Source organism: Danio rerio, chromosome 22 (genome assembly GCF_049306965.1).
Source record: "Danio rerio strain Tuebingen ecotype United States chromosome 22, GRCz12tu, whole genome shotgun sequence".
In the NCBI taxonomy this organism is placed as follows: domain Eukaryota; kingdom Metazoa; phylum Chordata; class Actinopteri; order Cypriniformes; family Danionidae; genus Danio; species Danio rerio.
The window spans coordinates 32920217-32946590 of record NC_133197.1 but is presented as its reverse complement, the minus strand read 5'-3'; the positions used below and the strand labels follow the sequence as shown (position 1 = coordinate 32946590).

The 26374-nt window shown below is 36.4% G+C and overlaps 3 protein-coding genes across 6 annotated transcripts in view; 2 read left to right on the top strand and 1 right to left on the bottom strand.

Moving 5' to 3' along the window:
• The first annotated feature begins 227 nt into the window (after nt 1-227).
• cand2 (cullin-associated and neddylation-dissociated 2 (putative)) lies at nt 228-14188 on the top strand. The gene is made up of 15 exons (NM_001110518.1): nt 228-295; nt 3954-4097; nt 4175-4329; nt 4404-4527; nt 4598-4854; nt 6271-6376; nt 7511-7656; nt 8686-8972; nt 9053-9194; nt 9958-11460; nt 11768-11863; nt 11962-12131; nt 13237-13401; nt 13482-13589; nt 13964-14188. The coding sequence occupies exons 1-15, from the start codon at nt 228-230 to the stop codon at nt 14186-14188; spliced, it is 3696 nt and encodes a 1231-aa protein (NP_001103988.1).
• Nucleotides 14189-15835: 1647 nt separating this feature from the next.
• Nucleotides 15836-20812, bottom strand: rpl32 (ribosomal protein L32). 2 transcript variants are annotated; one of them, NM_001040043.3, is made up of 4 exons: nt 20771-20812; nt 18857-18957; nt 16504-16685; nt 15836-16024 (listed from the first exon to the last, which is right to left on the bottom strand). In NM_001040043.3, the coding sequence occupies exons 2-4, from the start codon at nt 18950-18952 to the stop codon at nt 15895-15897; spliced, it is 408 nt and encodes a 135-aa protein (NP_001035132.1). In that variant the 5' UTR covers nt 18953-18957; nt 20771-20812; the 3' UTR covers nt 15836-15894. The 2 variants fall into 2 exon arrangements, with proteins under 2 accessions (NP_001035132.1, XP_073792624.1); XM_073936523.1 differs by having other exon boundaries at nt 15839-16024; nt 16504-17665; nt 18543-18957; nt 20771-20811.
• A 55-nt stretch (nt 20813-20867) lies between these two features.
• The window catches only part of ssuh2.4 (ssu-2 homolog, tandem duplicate 4), a 34843-nt gene continuing 29336 nt past the window's right edge, over nt 20868-26374 (top strand). Inside the window, exons 1-3 of one of the 3 annotated variants that reach the window (XM_073936176.1) lie at nt 20868-20926; nt 22365-22402; nt 22668-22816. In XM_073936176.1, coding sequence (XP_073792277.1) covers nt 22803-22816 — 14 coding nt within the window. In that variant the 5' untranslated portion in view covers nt 20868-20926; nt 22365-22402; nt 22668-22802. The remainder of the gene's footprint in view (nt 20927-22364; nt 22403-22667; nt 22817-26374) is intronic. The other 2 variants (XM_068216216.2, XM_068216215.2) reach the window with 2 other exon arrangements.

Here is a 26374-nt window from a genome sequence, read left to right as displayed (position 1 = left end):
GCCCAGTTTTTCCGTCCGCGCTCTGCAGTTCACATTGATTCCAGCAGATGGCGGCAGAGTGAGTTAAATTAATGTCACTCATCTCTATTTATAACTGCTCGAAAGTGTCATATGTCCCAGTCTCTCCAGTGTCCAGTAAGGCGCAATGGTCTTCATTAAACTCAGCTAAACTTTCGGCATTATTTATTTTGCATCGTCCATTAAGCGCTGTACTTTTAACCGTCAAGATGTCGAACGTTACTTTTTATATTTCCAATCTGTTGGAAAAAATGACATCCACTGACAAAGACTTTAGGTAAGAGTATTTTAGAGACGCATGTTTCAGACTCATGACTAATGTTTACAGAAATAGGCCAATGACAAAGCTGTTACCGGGAGTTTTATGTAAAACTTGATTTTTTTAAAGATTTAACTTACACAAAACTTTAAAACTCTTTGAAAAAAGAGAAGTGGAATAAACAGGGACAAGCCTAACGTTACTTGTTTTGTTACTGTAAAACTAGATATTGTTGACATGCTATAAATGGTCTGGCTTGCATGAAGTGTGCACTGTTATATTACTTTTTTATTTTACTGTTGACGACTAAACAGAATCTCAAGTATTTAAATGTAAGAATTTGTCTTTTTTTTCGTACAAACACACACAAAACAAGATTTAATATAAACCATGATTAATTTTTATAAGAAATTAAAGGTGTAGCAATCATGTTTTGTGTGTGTGTGTGTGTACCCTGTCACCATACAATTACACACTGAAAAAAGTCTTGTCTATCCGATTTGTAGGAACAACAAATAATAACTTGACTTCTAGTTGTCTATTTGGTACCAGAAGTGGCTTATATGAAAGGAAAATGCCTCTAGATTACGCTTATTTTACCAAAATCAAATATGATCATGCCTTGATTTTTTATTTATTTAATTTGGACAGTAAGGTCTGACTTTTCTAAGCCAAAAGTATTTTACTTAACAGAAATAATGTAAAGTACAGAATATAAAGTCGTAGTGCAGTGGAAAAAAGAATTAATATTGTGCATGATTCCCATGTGCTTCGGAAACTGCATCCATACACCTCTGTAATGACTGTAATAACTTATTAATAAAGTCATCTGGAATGGCAAAGAAAGCGTTCTTGCAGAAATCCCAGAGTTCATCAAGATGCTTTGGATTCATCTTCAATGCCTTCTCCTTCATCTTACCCCAGACATGCTCAATATTGTTTATGTCTAGTGACTGGTATGGCCAATCCTGGAGGACCCTGATCTTCTTAGCTTTCAGGAACTTTGATGTGGAGTACATGAAGCAGCGCTATCCTGCTGAAGAATTTGCCCTCTCCTGTGGTTTGTAATGTAATGGGCGACACAAATGTCTTGATATCTCAGGCTGTTAATGTTGCCATCCACTCTGCAGATCTCTCGAATGCCCCCATACTGAATGTAACCCCAAACGATGATTTTTCCTTCATCGAAATTGACTGCTTTCTATGAGAATCTTGGGCCCATGTGGGCTCCAATAGGTCTTCTGCAGTATTTGTGATGATTGGGATGCAGTTCAACAGATGATTCAGCCGAAAAAAATCTACCTTCTGCCACTTTTCAAAATGATCAACAAGAAGTCAAGTTATTATGTTTTACACTTACAACTGGGATAGCTGTCAAGACTTTTCCCTGGTTGTGTATACCTCAAATACCATGGTAAGACTTAGACTATAATAAGTGTAGCAAATAAATAAATAAATAAATAAAACATTACCATTGTATGCTTGCAACATTTAAAAAGGAAACCTGCCCTGATCTCCTTAGGTGTCTTTGAAAGCCTAAAGGCAGATTTTTTTTTTTTTTATGTAAAGGTAGGGCTGGGCGATTTGGCCAAAAAAAAAAAAAAAAAAAATCTAGGTTTTTTATAAAGTTTGACCGATTCACGATTTAGATTTTTTTATTTAATTTTTTTTATTGTGTTACTAGTTTTCTCAAAAAATGACTCAACAACATGACTGAAGTAACATTCACTTTAAAAGTAACTTGAAAAACCATCTGGTTAAGGAGCATTGTATTTTTAATGGCCATGTCATACAAAACTCAATCAAGGTGTGAAAAAAATGTAAAACAAATTCACGAGTTAAATAGTGGTGCTGAAGATTTGAATAAGAAATATTTGTGTAAATATTGCAGTTGCAGGAATACAGAGGTATTTTTTGCAAGTTTTGCTGAGCCTGGGAAAGATTGGCTGTCAGCTCGGCTTTGACTTTGTCTTCTGATTAAATGACAGGTTGTAATGCTGCTGCCTTTTTACAGTGGAAGAAAAAGGACTGAACATGGAAACTGTAAAGCCTAATTTAACCCAATGTGTGAAGTTGTGGACGTATAGCAGGAGCAAATACAAGCACCATATGTGTGTCTAATATAAAATAATATATTTAATCTATTTTTATTTTTTCCCCTTTTAAATACCGATCATTTGATGCGGTTTGCAGCACTCTCTGTATTATGCTGCCTGATTTGTCTGGTTTTCAACTAGGTCCGCTAAATGACGTCATGGGGCCGGGTACTTTCATTTTCACTGCTACAGTCCCTCACCTCTACTCGTGTTCAAACCAAAAGATCAGCGCGGTTTTTCACATGGCAGGCTTTTACGTCCTTCATACATGTTGAGATCGAGTTAGTCGACTTGATGAGGGAATGTTTTGACAATACACACAGACGTGACTCAGACTAATGCAACAAGTAAAATCCTACATGACTTCACGCTTTAACAGGCAGTCAAGCAGGTCGTACACCAGAAGCGCGCGACACGGCGCGCACATGACAGTTTAAACCATCACACACCAAACGCACACATTCTCATGATATTTAACATGAAACTAATCAGATGACACTCTGTGGCACGGCTGAAATATGAACTGCTTCGTGAATCGTGGCTGGGCGGCGCCGGTTTGTGTATAGAAATCTGTTTAGAATTCTAAAATCCAAGGCGCTGCGTGGTGCTGCGCGGCGCGGCTCCGAGAGGCACTTCTGGTGTGCTTCCTGCTTCATAGAGTGAACCAAAGCGCATTGGTGCCATTATAATGTATTATATATATATATATATATATATATATATATATATATATATATATATATATTTTTTTTTTTTTTTTTTTTTTTTTTAATTTATTTATTTTTTTTATTTATTTATTTTTTTTTAATTTAAACGTAAATTCGAATTAATCGAAAAAATCTGAAAAATCGCCCAGCCCTATGTAAAGGCCTCTGAAGAAAAACAAAAGGCACAGTGGGTAGCACAATCGCCTCATAGGAAGAAAGTTGCTGGTTCGAGCCTTGGCAGTGTCAGTTGGCATTTCTGTGTGGAGTTCTATGTTCACGAATGTTTCCTCCAGGTGCTCTGGTTTCCCCCACAAGTCCAAAGACATGCGGTATAGGTGATAAGCTAAATTGTTTGTTGTATTTGAGTGTGTATGGATGTTTTCTAGTGATGGGTTACAGCTGGAAGGGCATCCACTGCATAAAACATTTGCTGGATAAGTTGGCAGTTCATTCTGCTGTGGCGACCCCAGATTAATAGAGACTACCATAATTTTTTTTATAGAAAAAAGACAAGAAATAAAGAAAGAGTTTCATATTTGCTGCTTCAAAAAATTGTATGATTTTGTTAGCATTTACCATAAAAAGGGAATGTGTTTTAGGCCCAATCCTAATTTTACCTCTTAGCTCTTCCATTTATCTTATCCCTCGGTATGTGCGTTCACATCAAAGGATAGGGGGGTCCCAATTCTGTTTGCTTGGAGATGAAGGGGTAAGGCGAATGTCCATCTGGCCCATTAAATGAAGATTTTTCAGGACTACTTTACAAACAAAGGCATATGAGAAATTTCCCATTTCAATCATTTGGCACTGTAGTTACCACAGCATGAAGTGAAGTAGTTATGAAATAAAAAATGATGAAGATTATGGTTAAAGGTTCATGGCAGCCAATGACCTGATGATGGAGCTGCAAAAGGATTCGATCAAACTGGACGAGGAGAGCGAGAGGAAAGTCGTGACTATGTTGCTCAAACTTCTGGAGGACAAAAACGGAGAAGTGCAGAATCTGGCTGTCAAATGGTACTCTTGAACTCATCCTCTTCCATCATGTCTTTTCCATTATAATTTGTGATTATGATTATTTTTGGTTTATGCAGTCTTGGTCCTTTGGTGGGAAAAGTAAAGGAGTGTCAGGTGGAGACAATGGTGGAGACTCTTTGTTCAAACATGATGTCCAACAAGGAGCAACTGAGGGACATTTCCAGCATGGGCCTGAAAACTGTCATTGCTGAACTGCCACCTTCATCAACAGGTATCACGGTCATTTAATAGAGATATCTAACTATTCAGTTCATTTTTTCTTACAGTTGTTGTCTTATATTCAAGGTTTGAGCCTTACAGTCAGTGTATGCCGAAAGATCACATCCCAGTTGATTGGAGCAATGGGAATGCAAGATGATGTGTCCATTCAGCTGGAGGCTTTGGATATTCTCTCCGATATGCTCAGCAGGTTGGTCCAAATGTCTTGGACTTGCACGAGAAAAGTTTATTTATGTATCATCCTTATGCTTTTTTGTCAGGTTGAGCACTGCTCTGGTGAGTTTCCATCAGTCCATCCTGACAAGTCTTCTCGCTCAACTAATGAGTTCTCGTATGGCCGTAAGGAAACGCTCCATTATTGCTCTGGGTCACCTGGTGCCCAGCTGTAGTCCTGCTCTGTTCACCCAGCTCACTGAGCACCTCATGGGCGAACTGTCCCGTGGACCCCCAACTGCCAATGTCCGCACTTACATCCAATGCCTGGCCACCATCAGCAGACAAGGAGGACACCGGATTGGTAAGTGCTGATTTTTATGTTTCTGCTAGAACTCTGGCTGACAATGTTGAGGTAATGTAGGGATTTGTTGAGCTCTTCCAGTTCTGCACCCCAGATAGTGAAGTTTACCTTCAGTGCTCCAACTAGCTAACTTGCATTACATCAATGGCACTTAGATAACCTTGATTAGTTGGATCAGCTGTGTTTGATTAGGGCTGGAGCAAAACTGTGCAGAGCTCTGGCCCTCCAGGAATCGTGTTTAAAACCTATGATATAGACCCTTTAGTTACTAATATGTACCTTCAAAGGAGACCTATTATTCTCCTTTTTACAAGATGTAAAATAAGGGTGCTTTTACACTTGGTTCATTTGCCTGGATCGTACCCAAGTTCGATTGTCTCCCCCCTGCCACATCCTCAGTTGGTTTGTGTTCACACTGTCTTTTTTCCTTCTGAACCCCGGTACGCTTGCGTCATCGAGCTGCTTTTCGTTTACGGCAGTTGCTAGGTGACGGTCACGAAAGCAAGCGCAAAAATGGAAAGACTTCCGCACATCGCGGTCATTCTGCTTTAACTGAAGCTTTTGGTTTCGGACATGTAGATAGCGACTCGCGTCCATCTGTAGCAAACTTATTATAAACATTCAGAACATCACACAGTGTCTGCAGAAGCTGTTTTTTGGAGGAGACAAGCAGACATCACCGTGTATCACTGCGTTTGCCCTGGCTCAGTCCTGCGCGTGTCACCTAGGTACGAAACTTGACACACACAAACACGAACGAATGTTATGACAACGATAGTTTGTTGTACAGTTGGCGGTTCACTTCCGTGATTTGGTACGATTGCATTCACATCAGAAGATAACCAGAGTACCAGAGTTCGCATGAATCGTACCCCAGACCACCTCTTTCAGGCGGACTCGGGTACGGTTCACGGGTGTGCACCTGAGTTCAGAAGGCATGTTCACACTAGCTAAACGTACCGTACTATGACGTCAAACGAACCCCGGTGCGGACCAAAAGTGCTAGTGTGAAAGCACTCTTAGTCTCTGATGTCTCTAGAGTGTAAATGGGAAGTTTCAGCTCAAATGCTTAGTAACGCCATGTTCCTGAAAAACTGAAAGTGTGTGGTGGACGTCAATCACGGTAACTTTTTTTTTTCCTTTCCTTTAATTAATTTTTTTGTTCTGGAAATTATCCATTTACAAATTAAGCACTGCATTCACCCCATCCTAAATCTGGGTCATGGCACCATTGAAACTGCTCAAGTGTTACTTGCCCTGGTTCAAACCAAATTTGAACCTATGATCGAGGTTTATTCATACAGTTCCTACTAGCTGGCAAAATCAACAATGTAATGCAAATAAGTTAAAATTTATTTTGGAGATTTATAATATTATGCTTTGGAAAGTGTATTAATAGTGTTTGATGGTCTGAAGGTGAACACCTGGAGAAGATTGTGCCCATGGTGGTGAAGTTTTGTAATGTGGAGGATGATGAGCTACGCGAGTTCTGCTTTCAAGCGTTTGAAGCTTTTGTTAGCAGGTACAACTATTTCTATATTACTTGACCTAAAACCTTTCTACATTTTAAACATCACACTATGCTTTATAATATTAATGTTTTTTTTATGTGTTTTCAGTTGTAATTACTTTTTTACACCGTTTTAGTTTACATTTACATTTTATACATATATTTTTGTTTATTATTTAGATCACAGGTGTCAAACTCAGTTCCAAAAGGGCCGCAGTTCTGCACAGTTAATTTCCAACCCTAATTAAACACACCTGATCAAACTAATTGAGTCCTTCAGGCTCGTTTGAAACCTACAGTTAAGTGTGTTGGAGCAGGGTTGGAACTAAACTGTGCAGGGCTTCGGCCCTCCAGGAATTGAGTTTGACACCCCTGATCTAGATTGAAAATATCTTTTAGCATATTTCACAATTTTGCTCATTTATATATAGCATTATTAGTTTTATATAGCTTTATGCAATACGATATACAGTAGTGAACATAAGAAGTTTTTGGACAACTTTGATGAAATGTTTGACTACTGTATATCATATGGACAAAACAAAAAGGTTTATTGTTTCATAGTATGCTTTGTTTAATTTGAGATGTCACAAAATATTTTTTCATAATTTATATGAGTGCAGAATTACAAGCCATTACACTCTGAAATGTAAAATGGAACCCTGGTACTATGGCTTAGTCGTTATAATTATTTTATTTTGTTATGTTTTGTTAAATGTGATATACCAGTAAAACTTTGTAGAGGTATTTAATTATCAAACTTAATTGTGAACAGTAATTACAGAATATGGGTTTTTTTCACTATGCAAATAAAGAAAGGAAAAGGCTTTGAAGGAAAAAATGACTTTAATAAATAAATAATACAGCATTTAAAACATAATCAGTTATCAGTATTTCATTGATTCTCCACTACATTTCTCATTAAGCAAGTTTTCAGGTATTATCACTAGATGATAAGAATTGAAATTTGTAGCACATAAATTATAGCGTTACATTCTCCAAGCGCAGCTACACAGTGTAAAACCAATATTTGATAAAGGACAAATACATCAATTTGTCTAAACTTGACATCACTTTTGGCCACTACTGTATGTCACAAATTGTGAAATAAATATATTAGTTTTATGTTTTCATTTTTTCTGACAGATGTTCAAAGGAAATGTCCCCTCACATCCCAACAATTATCAAGCTGTGTTTAAAGTACATCTCCTACGACCCCAATTACAACTATGATGCTGACGATGATGAGGATGACAGTATGGACATTGAGGATAGAGAGGATGAAGATCAGGGTGATAAATCTGACTATCATTTTACGATGCTACAGTTTAACATTCATTACCAATTATTGCCAATGGTACATATAAAGGCCGCTACACACCAAGCTGACACCAAACATCTAGATCACAGGTGTCAAATTCAGTTCCAAAAGGGCCGCAGCTCTGCACAGTTTAGTTCCAACCCTAATTAAACACACCTGATCAAACTAATTGAGTCCTTCAGGCTTGTTTGAAACCTACAGGTAAGTGTGTTGGAGCAGGGTTGGAACTAAACTGTGCAGGGCTTCGGCCCTCCAGGGATCGAGTTTGACACCCCTGATCTAGAGCCAACGAAACCCAACTGTTTTCTGTTTTCAGTTTATGTTTTCTTGTTCAGATCGGCAAACTCGGAATATCCGACTTAAGCTTGCAAATCGTAAACAAAGTAGCATTCAGTTCTATTATCACAGTAATTGTCATTGGCCATTGAGGAATTTGCTCCTGAAAATACATCTGATAATCTAATAATCCATATCATTTGCAAATATTTGAGAAATGTTTCAAAATTATAGTCTTTTTGTGTTTCTTCTTGACTTGAATTGTTAACTTGCTACTTCACTGATTCGTTGCTGAATAACCAGTTAGAGCACTCTCTTAACAGACAACAGCCCAATGCCAATTCGACATGTTTAATCAGGACGAAAGGTGGAACAAACCAAACAAGGGTCACAAACCCTGTTCCCAGAGAGCTACCTTCCTGCTCATTTCAGTTGCAACCCTGACCAAGCACAAGTGCTGCTTCCGGTTCTAATAATTGGTTCAGGTGTGTTTGATCAAACTTCGAGCTGATTTCTGCAGAAAAGGTAGCTCTCCAGGAGCAGGATTGGTGACCTCTGCACCAAACCAACTAGCCAGACTGACTCGGACTGATGGTCCAACAAAGCCATGGCCAACTGATGGCTTGGTGTGTCCTGGCCTGTTTTTTCTATAGCTATGAGAAAACGCAGATGGCAGTGTAGCTCTCAGCATGTTTTTCACAGTCAACACCCTTTTAACCTATAGAGTCTGACGATGAATACAGTGACGATGATGACATGAGCTGGAAGGTGCGGCGTTCCTCTGTAAAATGCTTGGAGGCGATAATCAGCAGCCGAAGGGATCTGCTGGTGGAGCTCTATGGATCCGTAGGCCCGACATTGGTGTCCCGCTTCAAAGAACGTGAGGAGAATGTTAAGACAGACATTTTCTCAGCATTTGTGGCCTTGCTCAGACAGACCAGACATCCTCACGGTCCCACTTTGGACACAGAGTCTAAAGAGGAGCCAGCGGTCACTCTTTTAAAGAAGCAGGTACTCCTGCTTTGTGGATATTACCAAACCTACCTGAAGCATCTTGTGCATATATTCTAAAAACAGTTCTGCTTTTACAGGTACCGACAATAGTAAAAGCCTTACACCGACAGCTAAAGGAGAAAAGCATGAGATGTAGGCAAGGCTGTTTTAGTCTTCTGACAGAGATGGCCAACGTATTGCCTGGTGAACTAGGAGAGCACATACCAGCCCTGATTCCAGGTCAGGCTAAACAACATTTAGTATAAAATGCTATACTAACAACCGAGATAGTGGGTAGTGCTGTCGCCTCACAGCAACAAGGTCGCTGGGTTGCTGCAAACCTCGACTCAGTTGGCGTTTCTGTGTGGAGTTTGCATGTTCTCCCTGCGTTCGCGTGGGTTTCCTCCGGGAGCTCCAGATTCCCCCACAGTCCAAAGACATGCGTTACAGGTGAATTGGGTAGGCTAAATTGTCCGTAGTGTGTGTGTGTGTGTGGATGTTTCCCAGAGATGGGTTGCGGCTGGAAGGGCATCCGCTGTGTAAAAACGTGCTGGATAAGTTGGCGGTTCATTCCGCTGTGGCGACTCCAGATTAATAAAGAGGCCAAGCCGACAAGAAAATTAATGAATGAATAAACAAGAAGCAAGTCGTGTGTCATGGTAAAACCCTATAGAACCCATTATAAATGGTGATACTATTTATACTGGGCAAGAATGATGAGTAACCTACATGACCCTATTTTACTCACAAGTTTTATTTCATTTGGAGTAAAAGGATGGCAGTGGTAAACTGTTAGCAAACATCCCAATTCTGTCCACCATCCTCAGAGTAATTTATGAAAAAGAGTTTGGATTAATAAATTAATGCCTGATACTTTATTATAACCAGGTACGTCAAAGTTTATCAAGCTGCCTTTGGACCTTTTGTGTGCTTTTTTATCCAGTTTTGTGGCACATTGATTGTTTGAATACATACATTCATATCAGGCTTTATCTTTCCCCAGGTATTATCTACTCCTTGACAGACAAGTCATCCTCCTCAAATATGAAGATTGATGCCCTTTCTTTCCTCAATGTCCTCTTGAGTAGCCACAACCCAGAAGTCTTCCACCCACACATTAGTGTCATCTTAACACCAGTGATTCAATGTGTTGAAGATCCATTTTACAAAATCACATCCGAGGCTCTTCAAGTCACCCAGCAGATTGTGAAACTAATACGGCCACTGGAGAAGCCTGTCTCTTTTGATGCTAAGCCTTACGTGAAGAACATATTTGCTTGTACCTCAAAGAGGTTGAAGGCAGCTGACATTGACCAAGAGGTGAAAGAGCGGGCCATTTTCTGCATGGGCCACATCTTGAGTCATCTGGGCGACCACCTTGGTGCTGACTTACAGCCTACCTTGCAGATATTTCTGGAAAGGCTTAAAAATGAAATCACCAGGCTTATCGCAGTAAAGACCTTGACTCTTGTAGCGTCCTCGCAACTTAAAATTGACCTGAGACCCATTTTGACTGAGGGGATTCCAGTGCTTGGGTCCTTCTTGCGGAAAAACCAGCGAGTCCTCAAATTGAATACAATAACAGTCCTAAACGTGATAGTCACAAACTACAGCGACAGCTTTAAGCCCCCATTGATAGAGTCCATACTGAGTGAGGTGCCTGCTTTGATTCAGGAGAATGATATGCATATCTCACAGGTAGCCATAAACCTGATCACCTGTATGGCCAAAGTTTGCCCCTCCTCTCTGAGCAAGATTGGGGGTACAATCTTACCTGAAGTGCTTAACTTAGTCCATTCTCCACTGCTACAAGGAGGTGCTCTTAATTCAATCCTACAATTCTTCCAGGTTCTTGTAGCAACAAAGGCTAACAACATGGGATACAGTGATCTTCTGAAAGCTTTGAGGGGGCCTTTTTATGATTCAAAGTCGGCTGACTCCATGTCTGTGCATAAACAGTCCTACTACTCGGTGGCCAAATGTGTAGCAGCGTTGTCTTCGGTCTGTCCTAAAGAAGCTTCTGGATTGGTCTCTAACTTAATCCAGGATGTCAAAAACCCCAAATCATCAGAGCCTGTGAGGATCCTTTCATTGCTTTGTCTTGGGGAAATCGGACGTTTTATGAATTTTGAAGGGCAGAAGGAGTTGAAGGGAGTCATAATGGAAGCATTCGGTTCTCCTAGCGAAGAAGTCAAGTCTGCAGCATCTTTCGCCCTGGGAAATATTTGTGTTGGAAACTTAGGGGAATATCTTCCGTTTATGCTCAAAGAGATAGGCAGCCAGCAGAAGAGACAGTACCTGCTTCTGCACTCCCTCAAGGAGATGATCAGCGCTCTGTCAGCCGAAAGTCTCAAACCTCATGTGGAAAACATCTGGGCTCTGCTGTTCAAGCACTGTGAATGTGCAGAGGAGGGTACTCGCAATATTGTAGCCGAATGTCTGGGAAAACTCACATTGGTCAGCCCATCTGAACTTCTGCCAAGGCTAAAGAAACAACTGTCCTCAGGTGAGTTACCCTGACTTCACACCATAGGTCTTTTAGAGGGTCTTCTGCTGATTTAATCTCTAAAATCTAATCAAACCCACCTGAACCAGCTAAGAAAAATCTCCAGGATGACTTGAACAATCATATTTGTAGCTGTGTTAAAGCAGGTTGAAATAATTTTATGGACAGTAGGTGTCTAGCTGTGTTGCTCAGTAGAAAACAGAATAGTTTTACACCTGTAGTGGTTTTTAAAATCCAATTTTTATATGCATATTCGGGCAGCACAAATCTAGACTAAAGCCAGGTAAATATTTGCTTTTTTTTTCAGGGTCCCCTCTTTCACGCAGTACTGTTGTAACTGCAGTAAAGTTCACCATTGTTGACCACCCTATGCCTATTGACTCACTCCTCAAAGGATGCATTGGTAATTAGGCTTTATTTGACTCAATATGCTCCTCTGTGCGTTTCTTAAGATAATACATTGCTTTGAATTAATGACCTACTTTGTAATTCTGCTCTTAGGTGATTTTCTGAAAACACTCCAGGATCCTGACCTCAATGTTCGGCGAGTGGCTTTAGTTATGTTGAATTCTGCTGCCCACAATAAACCTTCCTTAATTCGTGGACTTTTGACATCACTCCTTCCACATCTATACAATGAGACGCAGATCAGGAAAGACCTCGTTCGAGAGGTACAATTTATGAACGTTAGGGTGGCATTTACACTGAAAACTTTTATGCAAACAAACTTTTACACACCATGGGTTTAGGGGCCTTAAAACACAAAATTTTGAAAACACTTGTCTTTCTCAACTTTCAAAAAAAAAAAAGCTTTTGTAAATGTAATGCATTTGATATTACAAGTATGGTCTATGGATAGATACTTGGGAAGCAAAATAACAACGGTGGACCTTATGTCCATAGGCTTATAGTGTTTCTATACAAAGTGACATGCCCAACAGCATTTTTGTTGTTGTTGTTGCTTTTGGTGTACACTTGGAAACCACATTAACAGAGATAATTTTGTATATTTTTAGCACATACCCTCCAAAACATGAAGGGTGAAACAAAGGGTGTGTAAAAATCATTAATATCTAAACATATACAGTTGAAGTCAGAATTATTAGCCCCCCTTGAATTATTAGACTGCTTGTTTATTTTTTCCCCATTTTTCTGTTTAACGGAGGGAAGATTTTTTCAACACATTTCTAATCATAATAGTTTTAATAACTTATCTCTAATAACGGATTTATTTTCTCTTTACCATGATGACAGTAAATAATATTTTACTAGATATTTTATAGATACTTCTATACAGCTTAAAGTGACATTTAAAGGCTTAACTAGGTTAATTAGGCTAACTAGGCAGGTTAGGGTAATCAGGCAATTTATTGTATAACAATGGTTTGTTCTATAGGTTATCAAGAAAAAATATAGCTTAAAGGGGCTAATAATTTTGTCCCTAAAATGGTGTTTAAAAAATTAATAACTGCTTTTATTCTAGCGGAAATAAAACAAATAAGACTTTATCCAGACGACAAAATATTATCAGACATACTGTGAAAATTTCCTTGCTCTGTTAAACACTATTTGGAAAATATTTTAAAAAAAGAAGAAAAAAATAGAAGGGGGCTAATAATTTTGATTTCAACTGTATAATATATATATATATATATATATATATATATATATATATATATATATATATATATATATATATATATATATATATATATATATTTGTGAAACTAACTAGAATGTTGTACATAAATCTATGCATTTGAAATCATGTCTCAGGTTGAGATGGGTCCCTTCAAGCACACAGTAGATGATGGGTTGGACGTCCGTAAAGCGGCGTTTGAATGCATGTACACTCTGCTGGACAGCTGCCTGGACTGTTTGGACATCTTTGAATTTCTGAACCATGTTGAGGAAGGCCTGAAAGACCACTACGATATTAAAGTGTGTTTTCTTTATGAAAGTGCTTTATGCTAACTTTGTCCAATACATTACAAAATAACTTAGAACTTGTTTTGTTTTAGATGCTGACCTTCATTATGCTCGCAAGACTTTCGAAATTGTGTCCAACTGCTGTCGTACAAAGGCTGGAAAGATTAGTGGAGCCACTAAAAGCTACTTGCACTACAAAGGTAAAACTTAAAGGGATTGCTTAGCCAAAAATGATAATTCAGTCATTATTTACTTACCCTTCACTTCTTCAAACATCGAGTTTCTTCAGCTGAACACGAAAGAATTTTTGAAAAATGCTAGTTGCTAAAATTCTTTGACTTCCATAGTATTTTATTTTCCAATTATGGAAGTCCATGTGTCCCAGCAACAGTCAAACTATATTTATTTTGTGTTCAGCAGAAGAAAGAAACTTGGAAAGGTTTAAACTTTAAACCAACTTGGAGAACGAGGTCATTTTCATTTTTGGCCTTTAACTTGAAAGCAGTTTTGTATCTGTAAAGATGTAACATTATCTTTTCTTAGTAAACAACAACCTACTTTTTGTAATACAAAGGTAAAGGCCGGTTCAGTGAAGCAAGAATTTGAGAAGCAGGAAGAATTGAGGAGATCTGCCATGCGTGCTGTCGCCGCTCTGCTGTCCATCAGTGAAGTGGAAAAAAGCCCTGCCATGGCAGACTTCGCCAATCAGATCAGAAGCAATGCAGAGATGGCCACTATCTTCGAGAGCCTTCAAGGAGACCCCTTAGCAGGAGCTGTGGAATCAATGGACACCAGTTAGGATCGACCAGGTGTGGATTATATCATGGTTTGTAGTTATAAAAACCCACAATGGACTAGTTTTGTTGTTGTGGAAATAAAAACTGACTTTTGAGGGTTTCTGCATGTTTCACCAAATCAAATTTTTGACTTTTTAAGATATTTTTAATGGCACAGCAAAAAAAAGTAATTGCCTTATCAAAAAACAAATTCTAATTAGCTATTTATCAGCCACTTATTTTAAATAATGTGTCTAAGCATGTATACATATTTATATATATATATATATATATATATATATATATATATATATATATATATATAAATATATATATATATATATATATAAATATATATATATATAAAAAATATATATAAATATATATATATATATATATATATAAATATATATATATATAAATATATATATATATATAAATAAATATATATATATATATAAATATACATATATAAATATACATATATATATATATATAAATATATATATATAAATATATATATATATATATGACATTTTTAATCCTAAATATATATTAAAACTAAACATATAGACTACATATTGTTATAATATTATAGTTTTGCGGAGTTATTGAGATGTATTGTTGGTGATTGTGTGTTGGATCAGTTGGGGAGCTTTACATAAACAAGGGAAAATTAAAACCTATTTACAATGATTTAGGACCTACAATACAGGATTTCAGTGAATTTAATATTTTAAGGCCTAAAATTTTGTTTTTGAAATTAAGGGCTCAAGATCCTGCAGACAACCTGCTTTTAAAGCTTGAAGCCTCTTTCTATAGAAACAACATTTTAGACGAGGTGGTTTTCAAAATCTGTTAACTATTTTCATATTTGAGCTCAATTTATATATATATATATATATATATATATATATATATATATATATATATATAAATGAAAGGACACAAAGAACAAGCAATATTAAATAATTTGGAATTATTAGAACACTTTAGGATTAGTTCACAAAAAAACTCCTAATTTATGGTCCTTTGTGTGGTATTAATCCACATTAAAAACATAACTTCTTTCAAAAATGCTACTTGCTGACCGCACAAGTTCTTTAGTAAAAAATACTGTTTGAAAAAAAAAAATAATTGAATTTCCACTTGAAAATAAATTATGCTCTATGAGTGCCCATATTTGACATTTTCCAAAATATGTCAAACAAATCAAATAGTTTTTGAACAAATAAAGGTAAATAACAATTTTAATTGTTGGGTGAACTAATTAATTTACAATTCATTAAAAAAAATAAAAAAATTTTTTAAAAAAAATAACGAAACTGAATTGCAGAAACATTAACTTTTATATAATAAAAAAATAATTGGGCTTTCATAAAGCAATTTCAACAATAGGTGTAGATGCATAAGTTTTTTTGCAAATTAGTGCTAAAAATGTTCAAAGAACACAAAAATGCCTCACAAAAGTTCTTGACACTGAAAAAACATTAAAGTACAGAAACAAAGTTATGCTGAACATGCTAAAATGATCATATCACAAAAATTAAATCAATGTGTACTTAACCACTTCACTACTGTTTTACCGTAATTATTGCATTTAAGGATGTGTTAAAAATCTGATTTGAGCCTAGATGAGGTCAGAAAAATGAGACCGAACACTTGAACAATTGTTTTTTTTTTTTTTTAACATTTTACACTTTATTGAAAAGACAACAAGATATCCAGATTATTCGTTCTCCTCGCTGCGGAGTCTGGCGTTGGGGTTTGTGACCTTGATTGCCAGCTGTGCGGCCCGTTCAACGATGAGCTTTCTGTTCTTTGAGGACACGTTGTGAGCGATCTCTGCACAATGACTCCTGCAGAGAAACAAAAGTTTTAGGTTATCACTCATTCTCAGTTTCTGACTAATAAATCATCATAACCCCAACACTAAAGTGTTGCGTACCACAGGTCTCGCATGCATTTTTATACCGATCAAGTATCAAATAACAACAAGTACACAACTTCTTTAAAAGCAAAAGGAGACCCAAGAATCTTCATTACACAAACTTTAGGATCTAGGAGGAACACCCGGATACAAGCGCTAGTCACTTGTAGCAGATTATCTTCCACCAGCTGACTACGGACAGAGTTAGCGGTGGAATGGGCACTTCCTCTGCAATGCTATTTCTCTGAATTCTACACCTGGGATGAATATGGAGAATTCAGCAGGTACGACCACAGAGATAATAGCACAGTTATGTGTTATCAGAAGCACCCAATTGAAAGATTTAAAAGCTGTTAGTCAAACACAAATCACATTCACTTCTCTACTACTGACTATTTTGGCTCTTACTTGTTGCTCATCATGAGGACTTCGAGTTCCTTGACATTGTGGACCAGGAACTTCTTGAATCCAGAGGGCAGCATGTGTTTGGTCTTCCTGTTGCTTCCATAACCAATGTTGGGCATCAACATCTGACCCTTGAAGCGTCTGCGCACTCTGTTGTCAATACCTCTGGGTTTTCTCCAGTTTGCCTGATGAGAGATTATTCATTTAAGTTTCTTATTTTGGTTTGCGATAAAAATTTATTTTCTTGCAAGTCATAAACCAACCCAACCAGATAAGACAAATTCAACATTACAATCCTTGATTTGAAGCAAAATGTAATATGAAAATCATACCAAGGAACAAAACAATCAAATTTAAAGTGACAGTTCACCCAAAAATAAAATGGTCAACAATTACTTTTCCTTTACTTGTTATAAACATGTTAGACTCATTTTTAACAACTGGGAACCCGTAACCAATGTCTTTAGTAGTATTTTATGCACCACTATGGTTGTAAATGGCTACATGTTTCCAATTTCAGAAGATGCTTTGTGGACAAGTTTGGATCAAGTGGAGTGTGATTAAATGGCAATTTTCATTTTGGCTGTCTACCCATTTAAATAAGGGAGAGGAGAGGACTAAAAATTCATTAAATGCCAATTTGATTTATAATGATCCCAATAAATTTAGCTATTTAAGTTTTTTTTTTAAGTTACATTAATGCAAACAGATGGGTTCATCAAAACAAATCAAAAATGCTGTTAATTAACTTCAGTGATCAGAACAGGTCTGACTATTAAAATTCATCAGCAAATAGTAAATATCAAAAAGACTGTTGTGGTCTACTGCATAATAGTTATGAAAAGTAAATGCCCATCATATTTAAAAAGTACAACTTCTAATAATTAAATCAGCAATGGAAAGGACTTTGCACTCAGGCTTACCGCCACCCGTTGCCCTTGAATGAACAAATAATTTGTCGCAAATAATAATTTAAGCTAATAAAAAAACTCAGTCAAATGTGCATACATGGCGCTGTCGAGCCATTTTGCCACACCCACTTCTGAAACCCATAAAATGTAAATGTTCTTCACTTCTGGCATTTGAGCAAAGTCTGAGTTTTTTATTTTTTTTATTTATTTATCTGGATCCCCATTAGCCACTACCAAGGTAGTGGCTATTCTTCCTGGGGTCCATCGAACATAACACAAAATTACATTAATACACAACAACAAAGACTAATAAAAACATTAAAATACAAAATTCATACATAACATCCAAATCAACAATCCACTTAATATTGTTCCATTAAATATTTTTTAAATGATTTTTTAAACCTCATTTTACTTGTTACAAAGCATGTAATGTCTGATGGCAATTCATTCCATATTTTCATTCCTCTATACATCACGGTACGTTGCTCTGCATTAAGCCTGGTTTATACTTCTGCGTCAAGTGACCGGCGTAACTCACGGCGCATGCAACGCGCGCAGCTGTGCATTTATACTTCTGCGCGCTGTCTCTGTTGGTCTGCATTAACACTTACAAAATGCTAGTTGGCAGTGAGGTGTAAATGTTCCTCTATGTCGAGTTTCTTCGCTTCTGTTTTGCGTTTCCTGAACACTTCCTGGTTGTACAAGTGACTCAAACTCGCTCATTTTGAGGCAGAAACCGGCGGACGTGCAACAACTTTAACTATGAGGTAAACACAAAACACAACTTTCCATCCGGAGCTCCTTCACGGGACTCCACACTTGTAAACAATCACTACATCGGGCTTGCGCCATTCGCGCGGATCTCAGTCCCGCCGAGACTCGTCAGCGCTACCAAGCCGACCAATCACAGAGCTTGCGCTACGCGTTGTTGCGACGTGTAGTTACATTTTTTGAGAGGTGCACGTCAGTGACGGCGATGGCCACGGCGAAGGGCTATGCGTCAGCGCCGTAGCATATGCCAGTGTTTGACGCAGAAGTATAAATCAGCCTTTAGTTTTTGAAATGGGAAGCAAAAAATTTCCTTTTAATGCATGCCTGGTGTTAAAATGATGACTAACATTACTATACAAAAGTTGACTGTACAATACACTTGGAACTTTTAACACAGAAATATTTCTTATAAAACAGCAGTTGGAGCATGTTTAGACCCTCAAAAAGTGTGATTTATTCTAGAGAATAATTATTTTTATAATATTAAAGGACCAATGCTAATAGGGCCTATGCGCTGACCAAACGTTCTCGGTGCATAATACAGTAATTATAAAAGTAATAATGCAACTTAAGCAAATGTAACAACCAACAAAAATCAAAAATACACAGATATATTGTTTCCTATGAACCCCATTTAAATGGAAATTTATATAATCCTGGAAGATGCCTACCCTGATCTTGACATAGCGGTCAGACTGATGTCTAATGAACTTCTTGGTCCTTTTCTTGACGATCTTAGGTTTGGTTAGGGGTCTGAGGGCCGCCATGATGCCTACAGAGTGAACAAGCAGAAATTAATGACGGGCAGAAAACAATTGACATCCAATTTCGATGAATGGGGCAAATACAAAAAAAGGGGTTAAAAGTATCACAACTAAGTGTAATAATTTTTGGTTCAATTTCATAGGGTTCTGTTATATTATGATTTTATTATACATTACATTTTTACCCTGATATATAGAAGACAAATAAAATATCAGTGTAACGGTCTCTCCACAAAATAATATTAAGGTAAAGTTGGTTTTATATTCGCACATTCGTTCATTTTTGAACAGTGACACGATGCCTATTAGGGCTTCATAACGTATTGAGCATCTACATAAAAATGTGCATGTTTGCAATTTCCCATTCCAAGATACGCAATTAGGTTGGGATTATAGTTGACCAGAAACCACAGGTTGAAACGCATGAGTTTTCCGAAGACTCTGCAGAATCAAACCGTAATAGAGGTAAAGTTTATCATCTGCAAAGTGTTTAAAGACTCGACTATGAGCATTTTAAGAGAGTTTGAAGCATTCGAATAGAGCATAAAGTTTAATAAACATTCATTTCATTGAATATATTACAAGATGTAGTCTATGCAATGTTATTTTATATTTGATTATTCAATTTCTGTACCTGAATACTGTTAGACCCTCTCCATAAAAGCATAAAGCACTCATAATTTCATTTTAATATATAATATATTAAGATTTCTAATCACAATATAAAATCAAAGAGAAAAAACATTGCAATATCAATTTTTTATCCAATATCATGCAGCCCTAATGTCTATGTTGTACTTTAAATATTCTATCTGAAATAGCATGCAAGTATGACTTTTACAACATTGGCACAATTTAATTGACTGCACAATGTTTGCAACTAATGATTTCCCTATTCAAAATATGCAAAGAATACTTTAATGAAATTAACGTTATATTAAAGAGAAAACTACATGTGTGAATATAAAACCAACTTCACCTAAATCAAAATAATAATATTAATGACATTTAGCATAGGAACTACTTGATGACAAATAGCAGTCACAAAATTGTAATCAGGTTCCTTCTAGTAAAAACGGGGAGGGAAAGCTTTATTAAGTCATCCATAAATCCTTCATAAACATATTACACTTAATGAAGGTCATGGTATTTTTTAATACAACCACTCTTTAAAGCTATCTGTAATGTAGACATGCAATATACAGACACTGGGCCTACATTTAAGTTTTCAATGCAAATACTCTAAGGTCACACAGTTTACGTTAAAGTTACATATTATAAATATATTATTATATAACACGGCACATCTCGCTTTTGAATCAGGAAAATTAGCGATGTTAGCTAAAAGTAAACTTTAGCCTACGATGCGTCAACAAAAGGCAAAATTGCAACGCTCAAAACACTAATTTATCTCAAAGCAGCCAATCATTTATTATTAGGAAGGAGAATTAAACTAACGTTATGGACGAAACGGTAACATATGCTAAACATATGCAACCCACACAAGTATTCAACAATTCACCGCTTAACAGTGTAAATACATTATTTTTTAGAAAAAACAGTGTATTGCAGTATGAAAACGAGAAGTGAGCTAAGCTTTAATTTACATTTTTAAGCTTTGAGACTCGCCTTCATCACACTAATGGCCGCCATGTACGGACGTTGTGTGATATTTCATATAAATATCCAATATACTGTCGCTTTAACAGCCACAATATTGGCGGATTTATAAGCAGCACGCATAAATAAAACGTCACAGCACCTTAAATGTTTATTTGAATTATGATGTGTAAGGATGTATTGAGATGTTATTCCGCTCACCGTTTCAGCCTGTCTCTAGCGAAGACAGTCCTGAAGAAGAGAAGGAAGTGACGCAGCGACGGCCTGGAAATAAAACCGGTCAGCGGAAGTTGCTCCTGCTCTCAAATGTAACCGTACACGACTGTCGATGTGTTGTCAAAATTATAAGTGGAAAAGGTGAGGCTAAAATGAAATATTATACAAATGTGAATTACCAAAAGTTCATAAGTTAATTCCTGTTTATAACTTCCCTCTGGCAGTCTGTTACAATGCTAAATAACAAATATTTGTTTTTCAAGACGCCTGTAATGTCTCTGAAGGAAATGCTTTGGAATTTTCTAGAGGAGACTAAAACAATTTCAAATACTAATGAAAAATAAGTTTAAATTCGGTATTTCAATGAGATATTTTTATTGTTTGACACAACTCAAACAAAATGAAATAAATAACTTACTGTAGTAATGTACAATATTTAAATCCATACTGTTAAGTGATTTACTGTGGATATTACAATATTAATAACTTTGTAAATTTATGCTACAGCTGGCTGTGAGTTTGTTTAATAAATAAATAAAATACTGTAGCAAAACTTTTAAAAACCAAAAGTTTATTATGTTTATTTCTACAGCCTAGTACCTGTTTTACAGTACTTCTGAAACTCTGTATTTACGATGGATTACTATATAGCAATTTTTCATGTGGGAAATTGTATTCCAGTTATCTACCCTTATTTTCAAATGATGAAATAAAGTGTATAATCCAATATAACTTTATTTTTTTTTCTGGAAAAGAAAAGTACTTTAAAGCTTAAAAATTGACCTAAAATATTATTGATGATTATAACATTTTTTCTTTGTTGAACGTTTATTAGTTTTTGGGTTCATATCCATACCCAAACCATTAAATTTAACTTAGGGGCCCCAGACTTCACATAAAAGGGTTATGAAAACTCCTTTTATTTATTCACACAAGGTAATAATGAAAACATGTATTCTGTAAAAAATGTCCCAAAAAGGAATATGGTCTGTGATGCTATTATAGTTAAGTTTACAACATTGATAACACTCTCTAAAAAATTGGAGAGTTGTTTCAACCTACATTTGTGTAAAATTTGGGAAAATCAAGCCACTGGGGTGAATGACCTTTTTTATTTTTTTATTTTAGTAAATCAAAACAGTTTCAGAATTTGTGAATTGAGTTTCTCCACTAAACCTAAATGTACGAAATACCATGATCCTGAAAGCCTTTGTTGGGGAATCATACTTTTTTCTTAAAAAATAAAAAACTATTTTCAATGTTAAGCTTGTACTTTTTTTCTACCCAAAAAGCAGCAGCTTTGTTTTAAAAAGTTAAAATAATAGAGCAATACCAACCTTTTGTGTTAATTCGATTGAAGGAATGCATACAGATGTTTTTAAAGGTTCCTTACACTTAGTAAAGTTAGTAACCAAGTATATAGTTAGTATAGTTAGTAACTTAGTAAAGTATACTTTTAAATAGAGTCATCCTAAAAAAGAAACCTTTTAATGCTGAAACAGTGAAAAGATTCTTTATTATCTCGCCATTTGTTTTTCGAATCTGTATGTAAAAACACCTCATTGCTGTTTTTCTGGAGCTCATCCATCAACTACAGACAGTCAACACCCTTAGCAGGTAATTGATATATTTCTTAAAATGTCTATAAATTTTAATCCTCAAATTTTTTACTTCTTTTATACTAATCATGAACTATTTCGCCTTTTTATGTTACACAAAAGGTAAGTGTGACCAGCTCTGTTGAGTTCAGGATACCTCTCGTCTGTCTTCTAATATGTAGTAGATACTAAATGGGTTATTAAATCAAATTTTTAAACGCAATTTTGTTTTAACATAAATAGAAGAGACACACTATGATTTTAAATTCAATTTTGTATTTCAGATGCTGTCATATTTAAGAAACCCATCATGTGGAGAGAAAACTGGCACTCGTATGACAGAATCCAAGCATAATTAAAGATTCAAGCAACACTGTAAAGGCCTGTGCCACCCAGTGGCCTAAGGAAGTCAGTTCAATATGCATTTATATGGGTAAATATACAGTTGAAGTCAGAATTATTAGCCCCTTTGAATTTCTTTTTTCTCTTTTAAATGTTTCCCAAATGATGTTTAACAGAGCAAGGACATTTTCACAGTACGTCTGATATTATTTTTTCTTCTGGAGAAAGCCTTATTTGTTTTATTTCGGCTAGAATAAAAGCAGTTTTAATTTTTTTAAAGCGATTTTAAGGTCAGAATTATTAGCCCATTTAAACTATATTTTCTTTGATAGTCTACAGAACAAACCATCATTATGCAATAACTTGCCTAATTTGTTTTTAAAGGTTAATTTGTTTTTGTTTTTTAATTTGTTTTTGACAGTTGTAGTGCAGCAGTTCTGAATGAAGCAGCTCCTTTAAACTTTGACTTTTTGAGTGTTTGCAGAGTTAATAGGAGAGGTGGAGGCATCGCTGCCCTGTTTAAAAATGTCTATGAGTGTAAACAAGTGTCATTTGGTGACTATTTGTCTTTTGAATATCTGAGTATAGCACTTAAAGGGTCTCCACGCATCTTACTGATCATTATCTACAGACCTCCAAAATATTCTCCAGCTTTTATTGAGGATTTTACAGAGCTGTTATCAATAGTAACCTCTGAATTTCATTATTTTAGTATTGCTGGGGATTTTAATATTCACATTGATAATCCAGAAATCAATGCTGTAAAAGAACTGATGACTGTTTTTAACACTTTTGATCTGACTCAGCATGTTCAAGGACCCACACACAATCGTGGACACACCCTTGATCTACTTATAACTAAGGGTTTACACATTTCATCGACTGTTGTTAAGGATGTGGCACTATCTGATCATTTCTGTATCTTCTTTGATATATTGATCACTCCAGCTATTAAAGACAGATCTGTCTCTGTCAGAAAGAGATGCATTAATGAGAACACTAGTGAGCAGTTTATGAAGGCCATATCGCTAGCACCAAGCATATCTGCAGACTCTGTTGATGCTCTCCTTGATTTGTTTAGTTCTAAAATTAAGATAATCATAAATGACGTTGCTCCTTTTTAAGTCAAGAAGTTGACTGGCAGGCAAAAGGGATCTTGGACAAGGTCACCGAAAGTACAAATGATGAAAAGACAATGCAGAAAAGCTGAGCATATGTGGAGAAAGACGAAACTAGTAGTCCATTATAATATCTATAAAGACAGTCTTAATGCTTTTAATATGGAACTAAACACTGCTAGACAGACTTTCTTTTCAAGCCTTATAAACAGCAACTTAAATAATGCTCGTACACTCTTTGCAACGATAGAGAGACTCACAAACCCCCCCAGTCGGATTCCAAGTGAGCTCCTCTCTGAAAGCAAATGTAATGAGTTTGCTCATTTCTTCACTGATAAGATCAATAATATCAGAAAGGCAATCAGCTCATCAAATCAGCCAAATTGTGTCAAAGTCAAACTAGCTCAACCACAACTTAAAAAATCAGACATTATGTCGGACAATTAACGGTAAAATCTTAGAAGAGATTGTGAAAGCTATGAAAGCATCAACCTGCAGTCTTGACACGCTCCCCACATCATTCTTCAAAACGGTGTTTACCTGTTTAGAAATGGATCTTCTAAAAGTGGTAAATGCTTCACTTCTATCAGGGATTTTTCCAACCTCACTTAAAACTGCAGTTGTTAAACCCCTCTTGAAGAAGAGCAACCTGGATAACACCCTATTGAGCAATTACAGGCCAATCTCAAATCTCCCTTTCATTGGCAAAATCATTGAAAAAGTTGTTTTTAACCAGGTTAACAACTCCTTAAACTTCAGGGGGTGTTTAGACAATTTTCAATCTGGTTTCAGAGCACATCACAGTACAGAGAGCGCTCTTATAAAGATAATCAATGATATACGCCAAAATACCGATTCAGGTAAAATAACAGTGCTGGTATTGTTGGATCTCAGTGCTGCATTTGACACTGTCGATCAAAGCATACTTCTGGATAGGCTGAAAAACTGGGTTGGGCTGTCTGGGACAGTCCTCAAATGGTTCAGATCTTACCTTGAAGGGAGAGGTTACTATGTCAGTATAGGTGACCATAGGTAAAGGTGGACACCCATGACGTGTGGAGTCCCACAAGGCTCGATTCTGGCACCTCTCCTGTTCAACCTTTACATGCTTCCTCTGAGCCAAATAATGAGAAAGAACCAAATCTCCTACCACAGCTATGCTGATGACACTCAGATCTACCTAGCCTTACTGCCTAATGACTACAGCCCCATTGACACCCTCTGCCAATGCATTGATGAAATTAACAATTGGATGTGCCAAAATTTTCTTCAGTTAAACAAAGAGAAAACTGAAGTCATTGCATTTGGGAAAAGAGACGAGGTTCTCAAGTTAAATGCGTACCTTGGCTCTAAAGGTCAAACGACAAAAAATAAGGTCAAGAATCTTGGTGTAACTCTGGAGTCAGATCTGAGTTTCAACAGTCATGTCAAAGCAGTCAGTAAATCCGCATACTATCATCTCAAAAATATTGCAAGAATCAGATGCTTTGTTTCCAGTGAAGACTTAGAGAAACTTGTTCATGCTTTTATCAGCAGCAGGGTGGATTACTGTAATGGACTCCTCACTGGCCTTCCCAAAAAGACAGTCAGACAGTTACAGCTCATCCAGAACGCTGCAGCCAGAATTCTGACCAAAAGCAGGAAATCAGAGCACATCACACCTGTCCTCAGGTCTCTACACTGGCTGCCAGTTACATTCAGAATAGAGTTTAAAGTATTATTACTGGTCTATAAATCACTAAATGGCCTAGGACCTCAATACATTACAGATATGCTCACTGAATACAAACCTAACAGATCACTCAGATCTTTAGGATCATATAAACTAGAAGTTCCAAGGGTTCAGTCAAAGCAGGGTGAATCAGCTTTCAGCCACTATGCTCCTCGCTGCTGGAATCAGCTTCCAGAAATGATCAGATGTGCACCAACATTAGGCACATTCAAATCAAGACTGAAAACACATCTGTTTAGCTGTGCCTTTACTGAATGAGCACTGTGCTGCGTCCGACAGATCGCACTATCATGTTTTTCGTTTTCTTTTTCATTCTTTTATAACCTATTTTAACTAATTTTAATTTGTTTTTATCTGTTTTTAATAATTTTTATTGTCTGCATTTTATGTTCCTAAACTTGTCTTTTTTATTCCTGTTTATGTAAAGCACTTTGAATTGCCACTGTGTATGAAATGTGCTATATAAATAAACTTGCCTTGCCTTGCCTTAATTACCCTAACCTGCTTAGTTACCTAATTAACATAGTTAAGCCTTTAAATGTCACTTTAAGCTTTATAGAAGTGTTTTGAAAATATCTAGTAAAATGTTATTTACTGTCATCATGGCAAAGATAAAATAAATCAGTTACTACAAATTAGTTATTAAAACTATTATGTTTAGAAATGTGTTGGAAAAAAAAAAGTCTCTCCGTTAAACAGAAATAGGGAAAAAAAATAAACAGGGGGGGCTAATAATTCTAACCTCAACTGTAGGAGGTAAATGTCAGTTAATGTTATGTGTGAAATTTCCTTCTGCCAG